Below are 25,232 nucleotides of genomic sequence, written 5' to 3'. Positions count from 1 at the left end.
AGAAAGTGTCTTATAAAAAAACACAACCAGTCCTTGCACATTGACAATGCAGCTGGTTTTTAAGATAATATCAAAGAAACACTGAAAAAGGATAAAGTGAATTGGACAATTACACTGGAAAGATGCATATACAATTCTATTGCCTTGAGTCTGTACACAACCATTTAATTGCAAAGACTCCCTTCTTATTTAAGCCAGTAAATTCCAAACTAAGCTTTATGAGATTCTCCATCTCCTTCACCAGCTTGTGCTTTCACAATCTCTTCCAACTTAAGCTTCTACTGGATGGGTACATATTTCAGCAACGTTTTCAGGGTCTCGGACCAACTTTTCCCTCCCAAAGCAAATAAACTACAAGAGGAGACAGCCCATTACTATCTGGGCCAAGCACAAGCACAAGCAATAGGGTGCTACTCTAGGCAAGCTAAGCATACCAACGTACCTCCCATGGCAACACACGCACTTACAGGGAAAGAAAATTGAAAAGGACATATTGTAGGGCATAATATGAAATGCTACAAAATGAAACCTTCAATACATAAATGGGATATATAATGACGTTTTCCAGGCAAGTTTTCTGGTATAAAACAACTTTTTTCTTAAATATATTGCATTGCAGTGTTAATGCCTCATGACTGACAAGTTGTTTACTAAAAATGGACTCAAACAGAAAATTAACTTCAGCATCAAGAAATTAAAGCATGAATTGAACCAGACCCAAATATCCTTGTAACAAAATTCCTGTCTGAATGACCATTCAAATAAATTTTTCTACTACATTGATTTGCCCAGGCATAGATCAGTCATAAGTGGCCAAAAATGACTCAGGTTTTTCAAAGTGGCATACTGAGGACTATGCTGGCAAAAACAGATGGTAAAGATTCTCCCTCTCTCTTTTTTAAACAGAAAGTCTGTTAGGCCTGGTCTATACTACCCGCCTGAATCGGCGGGTAGAAATCGACCTCTCGGGGATCGATTTATCACGTCCCGTCGGGACGCGACAATCGATCCCCGAATCGGCGCTCTAACTCCACCAGCGGAGGTGGTAGTAAGCGCCGCCGACAAAAAGCGGCAGAAGTCGATTTTGCCGCCGTCCTCACAACGGGGTAAGTCGGCTGTAATACGTCGAATTCAGCTACGCTATTCACGTAGCTGAATTTGCGTATCTTAAATCGACTCCCCGCTGTAGTGTAGATGTACCCTTAGTTTACTTGTAAAACTCTGCTGAAGACAAGTTTCTTTAGCAGCACTATAGAAGGCAGCAAGCAGTGTTTAATGAATGGAATTCTCTCTGTGGATTTTCTCGTTTTATTTCCTTCTTTCAGTGAAATGGTCAGTGCAATTACTGAGAGTCAAGAAAACCAATTTTAATCATTTTAGGTGGTAGAAAAGTACAACAAAATCACAATCTGGATGAGGAAATAAAATAAATATGATTTGACATGAAGAAAAACCATAATTGGTCCATGAGTCATTGATCAGTCCTTGTCATATAACAGACCTTCAGCTAGTCTGAGTGAACAGACATCCCTGCCTCTTATGTACGAGATGCTTTTTGTATTTTTATTCTTCATATATAATTCTATTATTATTGATCTATATTTACACTGTTTTCAACACAGCCTTTTAAACAAGAGTTTTATCCATTCTACACAAAACTCCTTCCCCATCAATCATGTACAAAAAGTAAAAGCTCTTTGTGAGAGCAAAAGAAATAAAAAACACTATCAAGGCCTGTATTCCAACTTCAGCTGAGCACCAAAGCCTAGACTCTGAATTTAACTAGATGTTATTCAAGACAATCGCTTTTGCTTATAATTAAATTTTCATAGTAATGTCTCAATCCATTACGTCAGGAATGTTAGGTGACAGCACCAGATGTAAACTAACATCAGTGGATTTGCAGGGAGTATGCGCCAAGACATGAGAGACACAGATGTATGTACATATGTATGCATAGGGTGTGTGTGTGTGTGTGTGTGTGTGTGTGTGTGTGTGTGTGTGTGTGTGTGTGTGTGTTCATTCTTTTCTGCTAAAAGTAATCATCAAACACTAATACTCTGGACCATTTCAAAGTAAGCTGCTTCTCCCACAAGAAGCTAAGTTCCTCTATACAAGGCTATATTTCCCAACACAGTTCCACAGTTAATACAAGCATTTAGCTGCACTGGTGGAAGCAAAAATAGGAATGCTAAAGACCACCAGGTTCCTGTAGCTGCTGGTACTTTTACAATGTTGTTAACCTACTTAGAGCAAGTAAAAAATGGCACAGTAGTGTACCTTGTCCACATGTCTGCGATCACCAATAGAGCTGAGCACGTGATACCAACAATGGGACATTTTAGGAAAACAACCTAGCATAGACAAACCATAGACATTTTTTCTAAAATTTCCCACCATCCATTGCTACCACTGGTTGTTCTTCATTGGCCATAGCAACAGTGAGAACTAGACAAGGCTAGCCATTGGCATTTTAACCAAAGTCTCATGTAGTCCTGCTCTGAGCAAGGTTATATGAGTACTTATGCTGCTCGTGGCCAACTGGAGTCCTATCTACAGCAATATTTCCACCACTACTCCCACTATCAGAGCTAAACCAATAGCAGGAAATTTTAGGAAGGGGAGCAGAATTATGATAGATGCAGTTTGCACATTTGGAGCCACTGAAAAAAAATAAATTAAAATAACTGTTCTAAACTAAGATAAAATATGCAAACACAATCAGGGAACCTTTTTAAAAATAATCATCCATTCATTTAAAAACAAAACAAAAAAGCATTAGCACGCCAACTTCCTCGGACATGCAAACATGGTGCATATCACTTTAACTGCAATATCATATAAAAACAAGGTTTTTAACAAGGTAGCCATGGGGTCATACAGAAAATTCTCATTTCTTCTGGAGCTGCAGCTAAGAGTCCTCACGAGACTACTACTGACATGGATCATCGATTATAATTAAATGTTCTAATTTTTAAGAAGAATTTCCCCAAACAGCTTTAGGGGACTGCCGACATGTACGGTTCTATAATAATTTGTAATGAGAACTGATCAGTATAACGCTAGAGTTGTTAGGTCACAACATTACAGCAACACTTAACAGTAGCATATTTTACTGCATTTCAAATTAAAATGCATATGCTAGCAACTTAAGGGTTTACTTTACTATGGATTCCCCACTGAATTTTTTCTGAGCTGGAAAAAAATAGTACAGTGATTTTGCTGTATTTTCAATTTCAGACGATTTACAACTGACAATGAGCTTGTCACTAGAGAGACCCTCTAGAAATTGTTGCTAAGATGATGCATTAGCGTGACCTCTGTACAGCAATGCTTTAATTACTAGCAGTCAGTGCATCAACCAGCTTGTGGTTTAAACCTATAGTTGTAACACTGTTAAACTTACTAAGTCACCCTATCCCAACAACAGATATCCTGAATCCGGCAATATTAAACTTCCATGCCTGTTACTTCAGTTGCTACTGGGCCACTCTCAACATACGAATTGCCAAGTGTTTCTTGCTTCCCATATGTCTGATGTAAAATTGATATGACAGGAGCATGCTTTCAATTTTTACTGTTTCTGTGGGATAGGAATATAACAAAAATGAAATGGATCAAAATAATCTTAGATGAAATTCTCTGTCAAAAGATTCCTTGTTCCCAAGTTGCACACTCTTACTGATGCTCCCACTATAACCATTTCTGCAACAAGCCATTCACTCTCATCTACTGACCCTCCCCCAAAGGACTTTATTGACTGAAACAACTTATTTTGCTTAAACTTCTGTTATACACTCTTGGTACTTTATTGTTTGTACATTTCTGGAACAGTGATTTTTATTTCTCTACCCTGGCTGCTCAGAAAATAGTTACAGCAACATCATATGGCTTGTTGCACATGCAGGAGCTTTGAATTTAAAGAAGAGCAATGCTTCTCATTTGGAGCACAGCAATACTGCAATAAAGCGTACACACATACTAAAAGCAGAACTTTGAAAAATGTACTTCATATTGCTCATCTGCAGCACTACAGGCATCCATTTGTAAAGCTGACAGTTTATAAAAAGAAAATTATATCTGCCATTTTAGATCAGGGCTATAAGGGTGGAGCGGGTTGAGAAAAGGAAATACTGAATTCAAACTACGAAAATATATACTTTTGCCAACTAGATTGCTGGCAAAAAAACACCGTAATGTGAATTCCAAACAAACAGCAGCAAAATGTGATCTGTGTCATAGGTGAAGATGAGATAACAGGAAGTTGGCATGCCATTCAACTGATGATACGGTGTAATCTGAGCATAATGTATGAAAACCCACACACATACATTAGTTGCAAAATGATGTTCTTCAATTTTATACTCCCTTTCCCATGAGTGAATCTTAAAGTGTAGCATACACATTCAAGAACTAAGCCTCACAATGCCTGTGACAATGGGAAAGCTAGGCACAGAGGCATTAATTTATTTGCCCAAGATTATGGAGTGTAATGTAGCTGAAGCCTGGAGCCCAGATCTCGATTCCCAGTCTTCTGCTCTAATCATATCATCTTCCCCCGAGCATGAGCATTATGCATTTTAAAATACTAACTACTGTATATTTAATTTTATCATATATAAAAATCGAGTCTGCCACCCACACTTGCATTGAGTACCACGTAACTCCCAAACAGACTCACTGATTTCAATGGGATTACTTGCAGAGTATGGCACTACTCAACATAGGGATGTAAATACCATTAAAAAAGTTAATCATTTAACTAAATATTTTTCAAACATTTAAGCGGTTAACTCCGGCCGAGCGGCGCTGCTCCAGCTGGGCGTCGCAGGGCCACTGGGATCAGCAGGTTAACCAGTGAGACAGCAAAATCAGCCCCATACTGTGGAATTTATCCACAGACAATATACATAAAATGTATAAACTTCTAGTCCCATGTGAACATTTCTTAACATTGTATTCACTCTCATATAATAACTTAAATAACAACAATTATATAGAGACAGATATATAACTATAAAATGAATGGGTTAATAGAATATTAATCTATAATCGATATATGTTTGTGACAGGCCACTAACAAATGCCATTTTACCATTGATCTGGAATCTTGTAATTTGTTACACCCATTCATTATGAACCACTGGAATACAAAACATCCCAGATTTGATCTTTCCATCAGAAGTCATCAATTTTCAGATATGAATAATTCAAGTGTCCTCAAAGCACATTAGAGGTAAGAATGGTTTAAAAAACACGTATTTATTTATTCTATGAAGTGGTCATGTTGGGCATGAGGCCTCCTATTTGGTCAAGTGAAGGTTATCTGAGGCCACCAGTCTTACTTACCGGATTTTAAACAGAAAGGTTTCTACAAACATGTTTAATGGATAGATGATTATACAAATATTAATTCCACATTACACTAGGCCATCTGAGAGAGAGCATACTAGCTCCTGGACAGTTTTATGTTTACTCCTGGTGGAATGCTGCACATGCACAGAATTAATACTCCCCTCCCCGATTTTTTTCCTCCTCCACAGAATATAGATTCTGCTGGAGAGGGGCTGCAGTTACACCTTTCACCCACCAGGAGCTGCTGTGGTGCCAAAAGAAATTGGCAGCCAGTGAGGCAGAAGAGGCTGTGTTCCTCACAGTGGGGCCAGGTGAGGAGGCATGGCACAAACAGAGCAGGGCACACAGGGCTTTTGGGGCGGGTGTTACAGACTGAGGCTCAGAAGGGCTAGTGACAGGTATTTTGAAATTAATTACCAAAATAATTGAAACTGGAGTGATTATATTGTGTTACTTTGACAAATAAAATATGCAGAATTTTAAAATATTGTGTGCAAAATTTTTCATTTTTTGGCACAGAACTCCCCCAGGAGTATGTGTTGCACTGAGGCATGTTTGGTCTTGTATGATTCTAAATCGTGTTAACAATAAAATTTCTGTATACTGAATGCATCTTTCCCCAGGACAAGGAGTAACATGTTCTTATGATATTAGTATAACCTGTTTACTAGTTTTCACAATGTTTGAGATTTGGTACAACACCATCATTCCATTTTCCATTAAGCAGGTATGAAAACAACTGTTGATCTCAAATGACCTTCACTTCTCCAGAACAAAGCCACTGTACAAAACAAGGCTACTCTACAGAAAAAAATTTTTTTTAAATAAATGGCTGCTCCCTGATAGGTAACTAGTGGTGTAGTTAGACCATTAAGCAATGAATGACCTTTTGGGTGATCTCTGACAGAGAAGTCAAATTTCTTTAGTCAGCAGTTTTCTGTGAGCTAGTGTGCCAAATTTCAAGATTTTAGTTCAGTGAAAATATGGAAACTAATTGTGCCAATCAGTGAGCAAGTGACTTGTTACGAGCATCTGTGTATATTAAATGAGATGGACACCATTGCTTGGCAGTCTCCTTTCCCCTCTGGGTAAGTTCAGTTTATTGTATTATTGTACGATGCAATTTAACAGTCTGTCTAGTTTAAGATTATTTTAGAACATGACCTTGCAAGGTAAAACAGACCAGACAGATGATGGCCATAAGACGTGCTTAGCAAGGCAGCAGTTCTAGTTACACAATATCAACTCACTGTTGATCTTTATTTTAGAAAGAAACAGTGTTAAAGAATTTTTGTAGCCTAGTGTCTTCTCCCAGAGCATGTGAAGCTGCTAACCTAGAACATGGGTAACTTCCAGTTATTGCTAAAGGCTATCTTGGGACAGGTCTTTTGCATTCCCCATGAAAGAGACAAGAAGGATGACCCACTCACTAATCATTTTGATTACTGAAGTCTTTAGAAAATGACTGCCTCTACATTTCCATGAACGGGACTAATCTATTATGCATAAAGAATAGATCGTTAGATACTAATGCAATGAGAAGACAGCCACATTTAAAAGTCATTCCTATATTTAACTTCAATCGCCTTATGATCATGCATTTCCAAAGTTGTGCAATTCCAATTTTGTATATTCCACGATACCTCTGAGTGACAACAAGGCCTCTCTCTTTCACACACACACACACACACACACACCATGATTATTAAGGACAGATGCAATGAATGCATGGTTTTGCTGTGCAGCTGGTGTTATTTGTAGATATTCAGTGTTGAAGGATATGGATTAAATTCAGAGTAAACTGAAATCTGTTAGGCTGTCAATCACACTTGTGCCGATCTCTCTTGTTTACAAAGGAATACCAAAAATGTCATGATCTTTGCATGTGCACAGGCAAAACCAAAAATTATGAAGCATGCTACAGATTGTATTTCTCAGACTCTCAGGGCTGTGAAGAAATTCTCTTTCCCAATTCTCACAATAAAATCTCAGTAAAGATAGTGCAAAACAAACAAAACAGCATATGGTGTTTGATGTAGTGCAATTACAATTCAGAAGTTGGGACTTATTCCTGCCTCTATGTTTCATAAATCAGAAACCAAGATAAAACTGTTCTCTCCCAAAGAGATGAATCAAATATTTAAGAAACCTTTCATAAACAATGGATCTGCATCTGATGCACACATTTAAAACGCAGTACCTATGTACTCCAGCACTAAGCAGTTTCGTATTCATTTAGCCAAAAAACTCCTGAAAAGTTTGTTTTCATTTTCTATATCCATGCCGTCCCTTTCTCTGAAATGATCTGAAGCCCCTAACTTAGTAAGATAATATCAATAAGCAAATTTAAGATATTTTGGGGTTCAGTCCTGCATTCCTCTCTCACATGACAGTTCCAGTAGAACTTCAATGGCAGAGTTGCAGGATCAGATCATACGCTTTTATATTTTCAACACTTTCCCCCATTGCACGGCTCACTCTGACACTATAAGGGATAGCCATTTTTCATCCTTCCTGCAAGCCCTCTGTAAATAGTTTCTAAAAGTATGTTAGCTGTGCATACAAAACACAGGTTTTCACCAAACAGATTAAGGAAAAAATAGTTGTGCACAACTCTGCAATTTTCACCAGGAATTTGTTTTTATACCCATATTTATCCAGAGGTTTGTGGGTATTAAGTCACACTATTTATTCCAAAGTGCATTTTATTTTTATTTTAAATCCCTCTTTTCTTTCAAGCATAAAACTGTTTATTTCCTTACCATTTTCCCCTCTTGCAAGTTAATTTCTTTTTGTACAGTTGCTCATGAGTGCTGGGCTGCTGGCATTTATTTTTTTAGGTGTATTGGTGAATCATCTTTTTGGGTAGGAAGAGAAACAACAAATAAATAGAATGGGAACAACAAATAAATAATTATAGGAAATCACATGAGGGAACTGTATGGGTGCCAACATGATTCAAGATTCATGGTGCTGTAGAGGTCTAACTTGGAGATTGTGGGACAGACCCATCAAAATTGGTACTATTGTTTGAAGAGTAGGGCAGGTGGCATACAATCTCATTTGAGGATGACCACATTTTCAAAATGGAAAAACTGGGACACTATCGGGGGAGAGGGGGTGTTTAAAAAATATAGTTGGTAGGCATTAAGAAGTTGTTCAGGGGACAATGAGAGAGAAAGGGATAACCATTATTCTGTCTCCTCAGTCAAGCCACACTTTCCATACTTTCTCTGCTAGCTGAATAGATAGGTTTGGAAGGAGGCTGTTTAAAGACTTGTACAGAAGCAGGGAGGCCAACATGTCAAACGTGTGCCAAGCCTGAAGAGACATGGTCTCTGTAATGTTTGTGCACTCAGCAAACCTCTCATTAATTTCACCAGCTCAGCTGACTGACAGCTCTTTCAGGTAGATGTTCGGCCAAACTTTACAAAACACGAAACAGAACTCTGATTTTTGTAAGGGAACAGGTCTATAGCATGGCCCTCAAAACAGAGAGAAACTCAATTTTGAGGAGAAACATTCGTCTTACCTTATATACAAATGCGTAAGGAAAAAGAAAGACCATTTTTCGTGTACCTTGTGTATCAGCCTTTCCTAAACCATGAAGGAGAAGGCACAAACACATTCTTAGAAAATACACTCATTATAGGCTCATGATTATTATCCCCATTCTACTGATTGGGAACTGAGGTAGAGAGGGATTACATGACTTGCCCAACCTCACAGGGGAAGTATGGGAACTAAAGGCAGATTTCAGACAATGAGTTCAGTACCTTATCCACATCATCTTCATCCTTTTTCCCCAGCACCTGACTATTAATGTTCCTCTATCTTCTTGGGGATGGAGGGATGAGTGGAAGGATTCTCTAACAAATATGAAGGGGTATCCTCCCGGAGGAGATTAGGTAAAGGGGAGGAAAAGGGGGAAAAAATAATAAAAACCTTAAAAGCCAACATTTTATTGAAGCAGGGGTGGGGGATGGGGGGGAGGTTGACACTTCTGGTCTTGGTTGGCTTTTGGCTTCATCTCAGCAGAATATTGTCTGTCTGTGTGCACAGCACTCAGCAAACAGAATAGCAGAGGAGTAAATGTATAGCACCATCCGTTATCAATCTGAGCACTATGCAGGGATTTTTCATTTCATGTCTCTCATTCCCAGCTTGCTGCAGTGATTTCATAAAGGGTTTTGCAGGCCCTCACCACAGCAAGAAGGAAAAACAAAATAAAGAACAGATGAGAAATATGTATTTAGCTTTGTTTTGAAAGGTAGGAATGCTGAGGTCACCCACGGAGATTGGGATTTTAATTTTTATTGCACTAAAACAGCAGCAACAGCTTTGACAGAAAACTCATGAATCTTACACAGTATGTGAGAGGAAAACCACACAATTCTATGTTATGATTTTAAGTTCTGTTTGGGTACATTTGATCTAAGCTATTTCACCACCTCCTGACAAGGTGACAGCAAAATGCCCATCACAAAGCAAAGATCCACAATGGCTTGGATCCGTCAATCTACATCTCATGATTAATGAGCAGGACCAGTGCCGGGAAGCACCCGCACACGGTGATGCCCTTCTAGGGGGATCAGCGACAGTCTGAGAAATGGTACCATCAATCCCTCGTTGGGTCCCTGGAGCGGTATCACGGTCTCAGAGATACCGGGTACCAGAGCTGGTACTCCTGCCGAGGGGGTGCATGCCTCCAAAGGTATGCACCCGGTGGCCAGTGAGCTGCGCATCGAGCCTCTCTGCCCATGCCCAGGGACCGATTAGGGCTGTGTTGCAACTGCCTATCGTGGTCAAATGCGTGGCAGCTACGGGAGGGTGAGCGCTGGTAGGACGTCCCCCATGATGGGGAATGGTGCAAATGCAGGTTTACCCCATGATCGGCCTGCAAGGCCTCCAGCGTCGATGGCATGCAGAGCTGATGGAGACCTCTCCCGCTATCCGGGGGTAGCCGGCAGGGAGCGAGTTGGGCTACATCACTGCCCCGGAACTTGGGCCCGAGATCCTGACGTGGGTGAAGAATTTCCTTCCATGGGACTTTGCTCACACCCAGACTTATCCATTTCCTTGTGGGAGGTTGGAGACAGGCCTCGTCCCGCCTTCTTGGTCAGAGCCACGGACGGGAACCGGTGCCGGCTAATGGATGGTCCCGTGGGGGCATTGCACACTGAGGTCACGGTACTTGGCGCCGAGCCGGAGCACTGCTCCGGTGCTGGGGTGAGGGCCGACTCCATAAGGAGCACTCTTAAATGAATACTGCGCTCCTTCTTAGTTCTTGGCTTGAAGGACTTGCAAATTTTACACTTCTCACTAATATGTCCTTCACCCAAGCAATGCAGACAGCTGCTGGCATGGGCCTCTTGCAACGATCATAGGGCTGGGGATCGGGGCATGCCACGTCCCGAGACAAAGTCCCATTTGGGACCTACAGAGTCTCTAACTATAGCTAAGGGATTTATAAACACTAATTGAAAACTATATACAGTATAATACAGAAGATAACTCGTTCATACAAACGAACAGCTACAGCACTAACTGAAGCAGCAACAGTTCCAAGGCTGTCACTGGCGGCAAGAAGGAACTGTGGGTGGGGGGAACCAGCGGTGCCCTATATTCCGTGGCATGTGCACGCCACTCCTGGGGCGCTGGAGTGTGAGGATACTTAACATGGGGAAATATTACACAGATTGAATCTATTTCCCCATGTTAAGTATCCTCACACCTCTTGTCAACTGTCTGAAATGGGCCATCTTGATTATCACTACAAAAGTTTTTTTTTTCTCCTGCTGATAATTGCTCATCTTAATTAATTAGCCTCTTAGCATTGATATGGCTACTTCCACCTTTTCATGTTCTGTATGTATATATATCTCCTTACTATATGTTCCATTCTATGCATCTGGAGAAGTGGGCTGTAGCCCACGAAAGCTTATGCTCAAATAAATTTTTAGTCTCTAAGGTGCCACAAGTACTCCTGTTCTTTTTGAGAAAAAAACTTGTGCACCAAGTAAACTCAGCTGTGTGTTTGCTGTTACTGATCCATCCCTGCAGAGCATGCTACATGTCATTTGCTTTGCTTCAAGTAGATTAATGTGAGAGAAAGAGAAAAAACAAGCAAGTCAGTACACGTGCATTTTCCCTTTCCCTGCCCTCTCTTGATCTCTCTTTCTTCTAAGTATACATTTTCACTTCTTTGGGTTATGGCAGCAGTGTTGATCCTTAATGCAATAATATACAATTCAACTCCAGAAAATCACATTAGGGTACTGTCTTTAGAAACCAAATGTCCATGCCATACCTTTGTATTAAGCAGGTGAGGTTACCAGACAAACCTTGAGTATTTCAGTGACACAGAATCAAAGCTGGTTTGATATTTAGTAATGCCACCCCATTCCTAACTGTCATAGATGCGCAAATGAAAAAAAGTACCTGCTGAGCACACTAAGAAGAAAAGGGCTGAATTAACTTGTAATCAGCATTAGACATAAGATACTACACTCAATGTTCATATAGTATGGTAATGTGTATGGCACAGGCAGCCAAGATATGGCATCTGAGTGAGGGGGGGGAACCCACTTGATATTGTTTTGCATGAACTCAGCTCACATATTACTAAAGCTACACAACTCATGGCTTGTGCCATGAGGCTCAGATAGTGGTTTATTAAGTTTGTGATTCAATGTGTAGCAATTATTCACAAATCAAACTTTCATATGATATTTTACTGTGGCAGAAAATGCATGTGAAATTATTATTTTATTTTTTGTCAGGAGAACTAAAGAAACAAGTCAAAATTACAGTTTGCAAACCAAGGACATGGGAAAATTTGGGACGTGTTTTTGTTATCAACTTTCTTTTAATTTAATAACTTGAGGGAATAAGAGCTAAAGAATTAACTTGAGCCCCCTTAATTATTGGGAATGTAGATGTACCACATATAAGAAAAAATATTCCAAAATTAATCAAAATAAGTTGGTGAAAGGAATGGAGAGAAAGTGTGTACAGGTATTGACAAATATGGGCCCTATCCTGTAAACACTTACTCAGAAGAGTCGCTTTAATTACTTGAATAAGATTACTCACATAGGTGGGGATTACTCATCTGAGTGGAGTTGCCAACATTATAATCTTTCTCCAGAAATAAATCTTCAAATAAATAGAAGCCCTGGGGTTCACCAAGCAGTGTATTTAAAGAGCCTCTCAACTGGGAACACTTTAAAACTAGTACAGATTTCAGGCTGCTTTCCCAGATAGCCAACACAAAAAACAGAAATCCACCAAAACCCTCCGTTTCCACCCCATTACAGTGTACTGTGACATCACAATAATACGTGGTGATGTTTCTTCATGGCAATGCAACATTGCTAAAGCACACCGAATACAGAGAGAGGAGAATCCAAAAGGTTCAATCTGGGTTTGCTTCCAAAGCATCCTAAAGTTCAAAGCTCATTCAAACCTTATAAAGGTCTCCTGTCGGGAACTTTGATCCCCTCCACAGCCGATTCTGGGACCCACTGCCTGTAATTGTTTCCTGGGTACAAGAAAAAGCCTGGCTGCCTGCTACCTCCAAGCCAGGCCAATGGAGGTGGCTAAAAGCAGCAGTAAGCCTGCTTTTCCCCACAGTCCTTGTGGAACATCTCCTTCTTTTTCCCTTTCCCTCTTGCCAAGAAACCCACCACCCTTTACTTCCTACTGCCCGGGGGCTGTCTCCCCACATCCTGCTGGGACAGTGGCAATCCCACTGCCTTCTCCTCTCTTCCATTCACCCTGGGAGCCTTACTGCTGTCTTGGTGTTCCAAATCCTGCCTACCCAGGAGGATGCAAATCCTATCCTGGGGTCCTCCCTATGCCCATGAGAAATAAACCTTTCCACCTGATATATATTGTTTCCTGATGTCCTGGAAGTGGTCTTTCCTCCCAACTCTATGGAGTCTCCGCCTATCAGACATTTCTCCTCTTACCCACTCATATACTTAGGAGTATAACCTAAGCAGCCAACACCACTGTTTAGGATCAGTGGATGGGAGCTGTCCTCTTCTCCTTGCTTTCCTCGCAACGCTACAGCGGAAGCACAGACACTGTAGGGAGCAGAGCAGCAAGCTGCAGCACAGGAATAGTAAGAAAGTATGTCACAGTAGCTGTAAGACAGCCAGAAGGTGGAACTGCAGTGAAAACACTATCCAGTGCCAGTTGCCCATACAGGATAGATGGGTGTTACATCTAATCCCATACACAAAGCAGAAAACTAAATGTTCTGACTACTTTTCTTGAATTGTACTTGCCGTACATATGCAATGAAACAGTTTGGAACAAGGCAGTTTTATCTCTAGTCATTATCTGAATGGATAAAGAAGAAACCTTAATATTAAAAAGTGGTAGGTTCCTATTGGCCAGAGAGTATCTATGAAAATCTCTTAGGCAAGAAGTTTTACATGTTGCAAGAGCTCACTATCAGTCCTCCAGAGCTATCTGATGACAAGGACGTCAAAACTGATACATTTGCACATTTTATATTGACACAAATGAAATAAATGTTTATAGCTACAATTTTATAAAATTGGTAATGGAGAGGGATACAGAAAAATACTTATCAGAAATTCTTAAGAGCCATAACTGGGATTCTCTGAAAAACGTGGACTAACATTTTTGGACTGGCAATAAGAGATATCAATGAATACACTAAAATATAAATCTATTTACATAAGAACGGCCAGACTGGGTCAGACCAAAGATCCATCAAGCCCAGTATCCTGTCTTCCGACAGTGGCCAATGCCAGGTGCTCCAGAGGGAATGAACAGAACAGCTTTAATGTAACTGCACTCAGAATTAGGTAAATGCACAAAATGTTTATATGAGCAGTTGACTGTAATGTTTACTTTCAATTCTTTGCAACATCTTACCTACCAGAAACTAACACTCTGAGCGCTCTGCTTCACTCAAAAGATTAATGCAGATGGTAAAGAAAAAGCATTTGAAAAGATTCATTATCAATATCTGCTGTACTAACCTACACTAATTCTCTCCTAGCTTCTTGATTTAATGCTCTCTTGTGCCCAGCTTCCCATCACTACATTAGATCAATTGAATTCCTTTCCATCTTGGTCACCATGTTTATTTCCAGGGATGCCATGCTTCAGTGCACTTCAAATATTTTCATGAAAATCAAGAGTAAGTACATGCTGAACAGCTAATGATGCACGGAGGCTGGAGTGGAAGCTTGGCTGCTCTTTAATCCCTCCAAATGCTAGCTTGAGACACTCAAGGAGGCTGTTCATGCTATGTATGGCCCTCCTTTCAATATCCATGTTTCTTGAGTAATGAAGTATAATCTCATTATCATTTCATATAAATTAACCGAAGATGTTAGCATTTTGTACAGATAATTCTCTAACTCATTTTGTTCTTTTTATTAAAACATCGAAAGCCAATTTTTTCAAAATGGCTTCTAATGTTGTGTTCAAAATCAAGCACAGGTGCAAGTGACAGAAATTAGACATTTAACTATCAGATTTGACTTGCAGATCAAGTAGACATCTACATGCTATAATTTGCACACATAGTCAATTGCAGAACCAGACTGAGGCTCCTTTAAAAAATTGGCTCTAGACATTTATACTCACTGCATGATACTTCACTGCAGATCTTTTTATAGGTAGGATTTTTATTTTTAAATAGCTGGAAGAATACCACAAGAGAAAGGAGCGTTCTTTTGCAAAAAACATATGTATTTGTCAGAGGACATAGCCCCAACTCTGCTGCATTTCTGCTATTTTATATAAGATTTAATCTAGTAATGTAACATTTGAAATCTGGTGCTGATATTAACCAAACCACCTATTTGAGAAAGAAAAAACATATCTAAAATATCAGATTTCAGATGTTCTATCCCTTTTCAATTTGTATAGTACAGTCAATAGTAACCGAAAATGTAACTTATTATCTGGGTAATTAATTTCCATTAGAAATGTAAAGTTGGACAACATGAAACATCTTCACTGTCACAGTTAGGGGAGAGAAAAAGATACCAGGCAACTGTACAAAACAAAAAATAGCTTTTTTGCTTAAAAAAAAAAAACTTGCATACAGAAACAAGGTTCATGGTGGTTTCTTTAGTTACCAGCATAGCTCACACAGAGATAGTGAATTCTAAATGAAAGTATGAAGGAGGAAAAAAATACTGTGAACCTGACTGTTTCAGCTTTAATTAAGATATCCTGTGAATAGAACATTTGCAATTTTTTCTTTCCTTTGTATTACTTGAGTAGCAGTTCTGAAATTGAACACTAGAAATGTTTATTTGCTACAATAGAAAGATAAAACTAGACAGCTGGTTGGTATGCTTATAGTGCTCTTGTTATCATACAGAGATTCCGGAGCAACATCAGGATTTAAGAGGAGACTGGTGAAAATCAGGCACATTGTAGAGGTGGCCCATTCAGATTCAAGGAAAATGTTTGACAACATTTAGGGCCTGCTTTACAGAAGTGCTGAGTACTCAAAGCTCCAAAGAAAATTATGGCAAACATCAAGCCATTAGTGAATATAAGTGACAATATCCTTAAGAACACCGCACATCCTGCCATGAAAAGGGTCATTCTGGTGGCATTTCATGTCCACTGGATGAAGAGGATATAAAGGTTGAAACTAACGGAAAATAATAAAATTGTGGCTCTGGAATGAAGACATACTGCTCATATATCAGACTCAACCTTACACACAAAAACGTACCTTTCTGTCATGACTACTGGGCATCCCAGGGGTGTTCTGCTTCAGGAAGCCTGCTGTTGTGGACCATCTTGTGGGGTTTTTTCGGGAAGGTTCTTCTGAAGAAAAATTAGTATCGCTTACAGAAGTCGAGAGGCCAATCAACGCGGGGTCACTGCTACGCCGTACATGAAGAGGCATATCTGAAGGAACAAAATAAACGGTAAATAAACAACAAAAACTGAATATTCTTTCACACACACAAAAATATATTTTAAAACTTGGGTGACTGGTTGTAACCAAAAGAAGTTTGCACAGACTGGCTAGCTTCTGACCTCAGGCAACTGCCTAGTGGACATGGGTCTATTTCTTGAAAACCACCACCAAAAACCACCACCAATTACTCCCTCTTCTCTGAGGAGAAGACAAGGACTGAGTGGGTCCAAAGAGTGAACTATTTGAAGCTACTTCTTGGTTTTATAAGCACAATTACAATATCTTAAGCGCCTGTTACTTTAGAAGGTTTTTTTTTAATCAATTGACCAACCTCAGATTACCTGCAGCTATTTAAAAAATGTAATAGAAACCAACTATCCAGGAGATTAAGCCAGTTAGCCAGAAGCCACTACAAAATGTGGGAAGGGGGTGCCTTGTCTGAGAGAAATGTCCTGTTGAGAACCCCAGTCCCCTCTTCTTATCTGCTCAGGAAAGAGGTGGGAGCTGGGGTTTCTACAAGGTGCTGACTCCAGACTGTACTTTCAAATTAGTCACCAGCTAATAAATACCCAATACGTTTGAAGTCCCCCAGCCCTCTCTCTCCACTGAAAAGGAGCACGTGTGCACAAACACACACACACACACACACCCTCCTCTCACTGCAAAGCCTCTTGAGCTTGAGTGTCTTTGTTTCTCTATCCCTCGCCCAACGTCCTGGCTGCTGCAACAGGGATGTGTCTATTACCGTACCCTACTCCCCAGCCTTCCAGCTGCAGCAGTTGGCAGGCGGGATGAGGGAAGTATTTCATTAGCAATAATTGAATGCAGAAGGTAGGAAGAACTGTAGGAAAGAAATCTTTATTATACATGCTAGGCAGTCAGCTTGCATTCGTGGGCCCCTGGTGATCTCTCATACTAGGTCCCTCCTGAAACATGATACATTTTTTCCCTTTCCATTTATTATACTACAAGAAGTCTGCAGTATATGCTATGGTGACCCTCTCTACCAACCCTCCTTTTTTCCCTTCTCCCCAAACAGCCCTCATTGCCTGCCTCTGGTGCCATTCAACAACAGAGTGAGACTGACATGATCATTTTTGTCATCTGTAGTGTTGTTGTGTACCTGCCCTCAAAGAAACAAGCTTTTGAGCTACACAGAGCTGCTCCTCAGGTCTGGGAAAGGTACTCAGGCTACATCTACACTTACAAGCTCACAGCAGCACAGCTGTACTGATACGGCTGTGCCTCTGTAAGGGCGCTCGTGTAGCTGTGTTATACTGATGGGAGAGAGCTCTTCCATCAACATTATAACACCATCTCCAATGAGCGGCGGTAGCTACGTCAGCAGGACAGTGTTTCCCACCAACATAGCACTGTGCACACAAGCGCTTATGCCAGCAAAACTTATGTTGGTCGGGGTGTTTTTTTTCACATGGTCTCAGAGCATCACAGCTAAATTCAAGGTGGAACGCATAGTTTAATGTAAGTAGTTAGCACACAGTCTAAGGGATCATTCAAGGTGCAGTGGCCCCTTAACATCCTGTGGGTGGCACACTTTTCACCAAAACATCACTCTATATCTGACCTCTCTGTCCACATCCTCAAAGGAAACCTGCACAACACTTTCATAAGATGAGTCTGGGAGCTTAAATTCATAACTTTGTTAGACACTAAAAATCAAAGATATGGCTTATCTATAACCCCAACTAACAATCTATAACCAACTAACCCCCCTTTTTGTCCTATGACTACAGGGGTGTTAATGGGCCACTTCTCCTTGAATGGTCCCTTAGTTTAGCATGAACAGTTAGCACATATTCTATCTGTTCAACCTTGTATTTTGCTGTGACACTCTGAGTTCCCAGACCTGAGGAAGAGCTCCATGTAGCTCAAAAGCTTGTCTCTCTCACCAACAGAAGTTGGTCCAATAATAGATAATGTTTTCACCCCTCAGCTCATAGAGAGCCAAGAAGCGATACCTCACCCACCTTGTCTCACTAATGATTTTGTCTGTTCACAGGGCTCTGAGTAACAGAAATAATAACTGGTAAAAAATCCATGAGAACACTGAGCTCTCAGCAGCAGAATCAGTGAAGCAGCCCGAAGACAGCGCTACATTGATTTACATCTGGTCCAGACTCAGAAAGTTATCTTCAGAACTGTAGGGCTCGAACCATAACCATCTTTTCCTTTGACAGGAAAGATTAGATTATACAGCAGTTGATAGCATGTGTCCCACACACATTCAGCAGAAAAAAATTCAATAGCAAGAATTCAACAAGTGGATTTTCCAGGCTCTGCAATGTCAATTTATACGCTAGCACACAGAGGCCCTGATCAGCACTGAGATTCTGTTGTGGGTGGTGTTACAATATCACACAGACAGACACAGTTTCTGCCCTCCAGAATGTGTAGTGCAAGAATATTAGTGTGATGAATATTTATTTAGCCACATGATTTCCTGTCTTTAAAAAGTATTCAATGTGAGTAGTACCCAACAGCAATTATCACATTTTTTAATGAGCACTACTGGTGAACATAGCAAGAGAGAAAAATTAATAAATATTTTTTCACTACCATTACATTGGATTGCTTCCTCTTTCAAAACCTTACATTTTATTTCACAATAGTTTTACTTCAGCACAGATATGAATGTTTTCCGCTAATGAATTACAATATTTAATAAAATCAAAACAGAAGTGAAGTAATTAGAGGAATATTTCAAGAAGGATCAATTAAATCCTACAGAATAGCATATACACACTGAAGTTACCTTACTTGTTTTAGCTAATTTCTGGATATTAAATATGCATATACTCATACAGCACACCATCTCAAATACAGTGTTTTTGTTTTCAAGTTGCAATTGCTTTGAAAACTTAAGTCATCGCTAAGCAGCTGAAAGTAAAGCATCACATTTCCTCTAGATCGTAAGCATAATAAAAGAAACACTATGGAATCCCAAGAGATATGTATAACAAAGATGACACAGCTGTAGTCACAGGCACCACCACCACAAAGCTTAATGAAGTGACCACATGAAGAAAGGTATCTTAGTTCTTGCCTTAGCTCTGAACATCATTTCTCATTTATTAGATTAGCCTGGTCAGGCAAGTGGTTCTGTGGTAAGAGTTGTGCCACTTAAGAAAAATGCCAATCTATATTTCAGTTCCAAACAGCAGTCACCAGAATATATTTCTCGAGTTTGCTAACCAGCAGTACTTAACCCTACTACATGCACCGATAACTTACAGCCATGTAACCACTTTGTTCACTTGCTATAAGAAATATTTGAGATTAGAAATCCAATAGATACTTGCTGGCATGGTGTCCCTCCCTTTTCATTTTCTCCCTACCGATTACTTGATATGATGATTTTTCAATGAACTGTTATAAGCAGAGTAGATTAAGCTGAATTTTAATCATGGAAAGAACATGAAATTCTACAGACTACTTTTCTGAAAGAGATGGCAATTAACACTTCATTACCTATCTTTCTGCAGCAAAACGTAATCACTTACACCTTGCTGAACAGTGGTGGCTTTTCAAAAAAAGACAGCTGTTGCACAAACAAGGAATCCCAAATATTAATATGCATCAGAAAAAAACTAATAAAACGAGGACAGTATACAACACACATAATACACTTAGTGACAAGCTTGCCTAAGGAGGCATTTTCAGTCATTTATTAGACATTTTCCTAAAGGGCAGGAGAGAGGAAAGAGTCTTGTATACACATTGCAAATGAGAAGATATTACTTGCTAACTAACTACTGCTGACATGTACATAGCCATCATGGGGTCTTTCCCAAATTGATTCCATGTTTAAACATAAAAGTGATAGGTGTTAATATCCAGACTCTACCAAAAATGAATTATGAAGCATAACTGCTTAAGCACATATTAAATTTATTTCCAGGTTACACATATGTAAGTTTAACATGACCTTTTTGCCTTATTGGAACATGGGTGGCAAGCCAGTGTAGCTCTATCACACACCCCTTGCTAAAGCACAACTTTTCACCACAGCTATTCCAACAGATTAATCTCCACCACCCCATAATTATTGCAAGTTATAAGTATCATCTCCGTCTACACTTTTCTGATATTGCTATTTCAAAAACTCCTCCTACCCAATTGTGATGGTCATAAAAAAGAATATTTTGAATGGATTTTCTATTAAAGTATTGTTGGTTAAAATTTTCTGGTTTACCTATTTTATAGATTTCAAATGGATATTCTCTGAAATATTAAAAGAAAAAAAATCAAAGAAAATGAGCTTCAATAATTAAACCACCAGATGAAGTGCGCATGGGACCAGTGCAATGTCACTGATTCCAGGATGACAGCTGATAGCGTTTGATGTCTGTGGTTTCTTTGAAGATTGGATAAAACAGCAATGAACTCTAATCACAAGGCTTCAAATTCTCTGTGGCACTAATGCACTGTAAATATTGATTTGCTTCTGTAGCTAAGGTGCCTTTTAAATAACCACGAGAAACGGTAAATCTAATAATGAATTACAGAAAGTTTTACAAGTCAAAGAACTGGGGGGAGAAATCAAATATAAAAAAAACATTGAGAGGTGTCACTGAATCAATGCTTCTGTTGCATTTAAGGAGCTTATGTACTTAGACCACGTTTTCAATGCCATCACTTTATGGTTAAGTTAGAAAACTATTATCTGGTGAGTTGGAAAAACCCTGAGGGAGAGAAGGCCTCAATTCAGAGGCTGGGAATTATTGCTGACTGGAAGTCGCTTTTATAGCCCCCCCCTCCTTTTTTTTTTTTTTTATTTTATTAAAAACCCTGTATATTCTACTCTTTCAACGTTAGGGAGACAGAAGTACAAAACCCCTCCTTCCTGCCAGCAATTCCATTATTATTATAAAAGGATTTCCATCTTTCCTGATTCTCAGCTGTAAGGAGTATGTTACTGAGCTGTGGCAGCTGGGGTGCTAATGTGTTTTAGGATCTGGCAGATTTTGTCGGTGAGCCCAGAGTATCTAGTCCTGGGAGAATGTTGTCAGTGCAGAAGGAGGATCTTCCGGTGGTGCAGAGCTGATGAACAGAGTTCCATAACACTTCGTCCCTGCTGACAGCGTAGATGGGACAGCTGGCGGGTGGGGGAAGGCATAAAAGCTAGGAGACCTCTGTCTTGTTCGGTTTCAGTTCGATGTTTCAGCCCTACAGAGTCATTCGCAGCTGATGAGAACCTGCATACAGTGAGCTTGAGACAGGGTAGTTCAGAGTGAAAACAGGCTACTTTTACACCATCTCCCTGACCCCAACTTGTGCTTTGTGCTCTTCACCCACAACCAAGTATCTAGCACATGACAGATGAGATTCAAATTAAACTACTGAACAATAGGTAAATGACCACGTGGACAAATATTGCAGTAACTTGATCAACAATTGGAGACTATATCTGGTTAAGTATGACCACGTCTCAGTCAAATGGATTGTGTTTTGCCACCATAATTGATGGGTGCACATAAGCAGATATCTAAACTAACCAAGAGTTAAAAGCAAGGCTATTCATAATAATGGGTAGAGCCACAAGTAAAGACAGTTTCAACCCCCACAAGTAAAGACTTCAGACAATTATCCTTAACCGAAATCTATTTTTTTTTTAAAGGTTTACATTGGTCTCAGGTTTTAAATATCTAAACTTCCTGGAACTGAAGTTTCAAACCCCAGCAGGGATAATTCAGCTCTCTATTCTTCCAAGTTAGATGCACTGAGTTCCATGCTCTTCCCCAATCTCTACAGGGTTAGAAGTTTCTCAGCAGAGAAAACTAGGCTATTATTCATTTTTCAATCCTATGGAAATAGGAAGATGTTAATATTTGAAGAATTTAAAGCCAGTTATAAACTGGACTTCAAGACAAGTTTTTTAAGATCTTTACTCTCAGAAGAAGGAAAAACAATGGGAAAATCAACTGATTGCGAACTGATCTACAAACTATTGGAACCTAATAAGGGCTAACGCTTGTGAACACTCTTCTGGAAGATTAACAGAGAAGTACAATCAGAAGCTAGGTATCTAATTAAAGAAGAAAAATTATTAATGTTCCAGGAGCAAGAATAGCAACTCCACCAGACAAATATATCTTTTATTTTAAAGGAAACTCAGTCACCATTATCTGGCTGATTGCTGGAGAGGCAATGCGCGGGCTAAACTGCATAACCACATATGCTACTAGCTCAAGGTTTTCTGGAAACTGAAAATAGCAGTGATCAACAAAATAATAGAAGATGCCCAAAGTTTGACCAAATATTTTGTAATTGGACTGACAATCAGAAGATAGTACTTCAAAACAGAACAAAATCTTGATGACCAAGATGTTTCATGCAGTTAGACCCTATCACCTGGTCCTAAAAAATGACACTGGACATTAAACAATGGATACTAACATCCAACAGTTGTGACTATTTTAATGAATGGAATTTAGGATCCATGGAAGAGAAAAGCAGAAACCAGTTCTGGTCACTATTCTGAGCATTCTATTGAAACTGAAGTGTAATCCACATGCCTTATACAGCAGCATTTTGTTTGACCTAAAGAAAGGGAGAGAAACAGTGGGGAGGAGATGTGTGCTGATGCTTTGAGCTCCTCAATCTCCGGACCTAGGTTCGCCATGACCCACTGCAGAAGGTCCTGATGGGCCCTGAAGTCATCCTGCACAAGAAGGCTACTGGGTCCTGTGACAGCCTTGTCCAGGGAGGAGGCGGCGGCTTGCACCAGAGGAGGGGTTCCTTTCTTTTCTTCCATTTCTATTACATCCTCCCTGGAGCCATCTCCTGGATGTCAGCACCAGGATCGGTGCTGGAGTCAGAATCCAGTGCTGAGTAGGAAGAAGCGGTAACCCGTTTCTCTGAAGCCACCAAGAAGGAGCAGTAGGAGGAGGTGAAACCTCCAGGGGTTCCAGTATGTCCACTGCATTGGACACTGACTCGCTGGCCACGTGCTGGCAGGGGGGTCAGTATCAACATCCACCAGCATATAGGCTGGGTACTGGTGATGTGCCCTGGGCAGAGCAAAAGATTCTCCTTTGGACTCTGAAGAGTCTTCTCTCGGGGACCACAGCCAGAGAGGCTCCAGCCCCAGCCGCGCTGGCGGGCCAGATCAGCACCAGCCATGCCGGGGTGTGGTGTGTGTGTGTCTCTCTCTCTCTAATTGGTTAACCGTTTAAATTAAATAGAAATTGTTTAAACTGTTAACTTTTAAAACAGGATTTACATCCTTTACTGAGGATTAGCACGTTCTTGCCTGACTTAACTGGGTTTGGGAGAGGGGAAGATAATGCCCTACAGAGTGAGAGCCATACAGAGATCCAGAAAATGGGTATTTTATATGCTGAGCCCAAACCCTGCACCAGTTTGAATCCAGCCTACAGATTTCTGTTTCTGGTCTGAAAGGACCAGTCAGCAATTTCGATGTTTTACATTATTTACAATGTTTTCTGGGTGCATTAAATGTTTGTTTAAAACATTTTTGAACTCTCTTTGAAACGGACTGGGAACTACTAACATCTATTTATCAGGGTTTTACATACAATAGCCCTGAGGTTCAGCTTTGTGTAATGCTTTCTGAAAACACATTCTGGCCTGCGCTTCAGCAAAGACTAAAGCTGAGGTGAAGGAAGAAGGGGAGTGTAATACTTGTGCATAAACTTGCTTAGCATCCCCTAGCCTTGTTACAAAAACAGATAATGTTGTCTATTTGCAGGGGCCTCCTGGGTCTTACGAAGCATCAATACTTTTTTTTTATTTTTTACCAAGGAACTAGCTTTATTATTGCAACTATTTCACAGTTTATTAATCGGTTTGTGTCACTATATATGTTAGTTCTGTGCAGTTACATATAAACGAAAGTCTGTATATTAATTATAGCATCATTATTTAAATTAAGGGTAAGGGATTGCTCTGGTGTCTTTGGCCAAAAGTTCTTTTGTGCCTAATGCAGAATATTAACAGACTGTCACACTTCTCCCCAGCGGTAGCTGCATTGCAGTGGTGATTCATAAGCATTAGACAGACTGTAAGGGGTTTGAGATCTTTTGTATATTGCCTTTTGTTTCAAATGAAAATATATTACCATTATTAGAAATCAGTAATGTTAGCTATACCACATCTGATTTAAAACAAAATACATCCCTATTAACTCTGAATGGAAAAACTTAATGTATTTGCTTAGGCATCTTTTCAGTTCACCTGTTTGAGCATGACATAACTGCTTTGGGATGTCCTTAGCACCATTTGAAACATACTACTAGCCTGTTAATCAGGAATATTAAATACATAATTTAAGGAGGTTATGAAATTGACCAAAGATATTTTCTTATTTTTTCATATTCTTTTTCAATGTAAAGTAGAAAGATACATTTCATCTATAGAAAAGTATCACCCTTTGTTTGGAGAGTAAAACTAGCCTTACAGTCGTAAAAATACTTACGCTTAACTCATAGCACTTAGAAATAATTTCTCTATAAAATTCAGTTCTTTCCAAAATTAGGACAAAATTTCCAGCAACACAACACGATAGGCTTTAAATACTTTTTAAAACTAAGTAATGGGACTTCTAGCACTTCCACTGGGAGACTGTTCCACAGTCTATTAGGCTGATCTGTTAGAAAATTAATTCTCCTATTCATCCTGTTTTTCTCCTTTATCCAATTTCATCCCATTACTATCTCCCCTTGGACAACTAAATCTTTTTTCCTCCTCTGTGTCCAGGTGCGCCACAGTACCACTTGGAGAGCAGCCATTGCCTCCCTAGGGTTGTGATGTTAGTTTACAAAGTCAAAAATCATATCTTCCTTTTTGCCACCAAATGACTATCACCATCAACCAAAAAAACTTTTTTCAACGTAATAACTTTCCAGATATCCCTCTGATTAAGTATCTTTGTTAAATGTAGATTAACATTCCTCAGGCGTAT

At 39.8% G+C, this 25,232-nt stretch overlaps 1 protein-coding gene across 14 annotated transcripts in view; it reads right to left on the bottom strand.

Moving 5' to 3' along the window:
- The window catches only part of PARD3 (par-3 family cell polarity regulator), a 658,319-nt gene that overhangs the window by 336,812 nt on the left and 296,275 nt on the right, over positions 1-25,232 (bottom strand). For all 14 annotated transcript variants that reach the window (XM_034760104.1, XM_034760102.1, XM_034760103.1 and 11 more), the window contains exon 4: positions 16,097-16,275. In XM_034760104.1, coding sequence (XP_034615995.1) covers positions 16,097-16,275 — 179 coding nt within the window. The remainder of the gene's footprint in view (positions 1-16,096; positions 16,276-25,232) is intronic.

This window comes from Trachemys scripta, chromosome 2, assembly GCF_013100865.1.
Source record: "Trachemys scripta elegans isolate TJP31775 chromosome 2, CAS_Tse_1.0, whole genome shotgun sequence".
NCBI classification, from domain to species: Eukaryota; Metazoa; Chordata; order Testudines; family Emydidae; genus Trachemys; species Trachemys scripta.
This window is presented reverse-complemented; position numbering and strand designations above follow the sequence as displayed.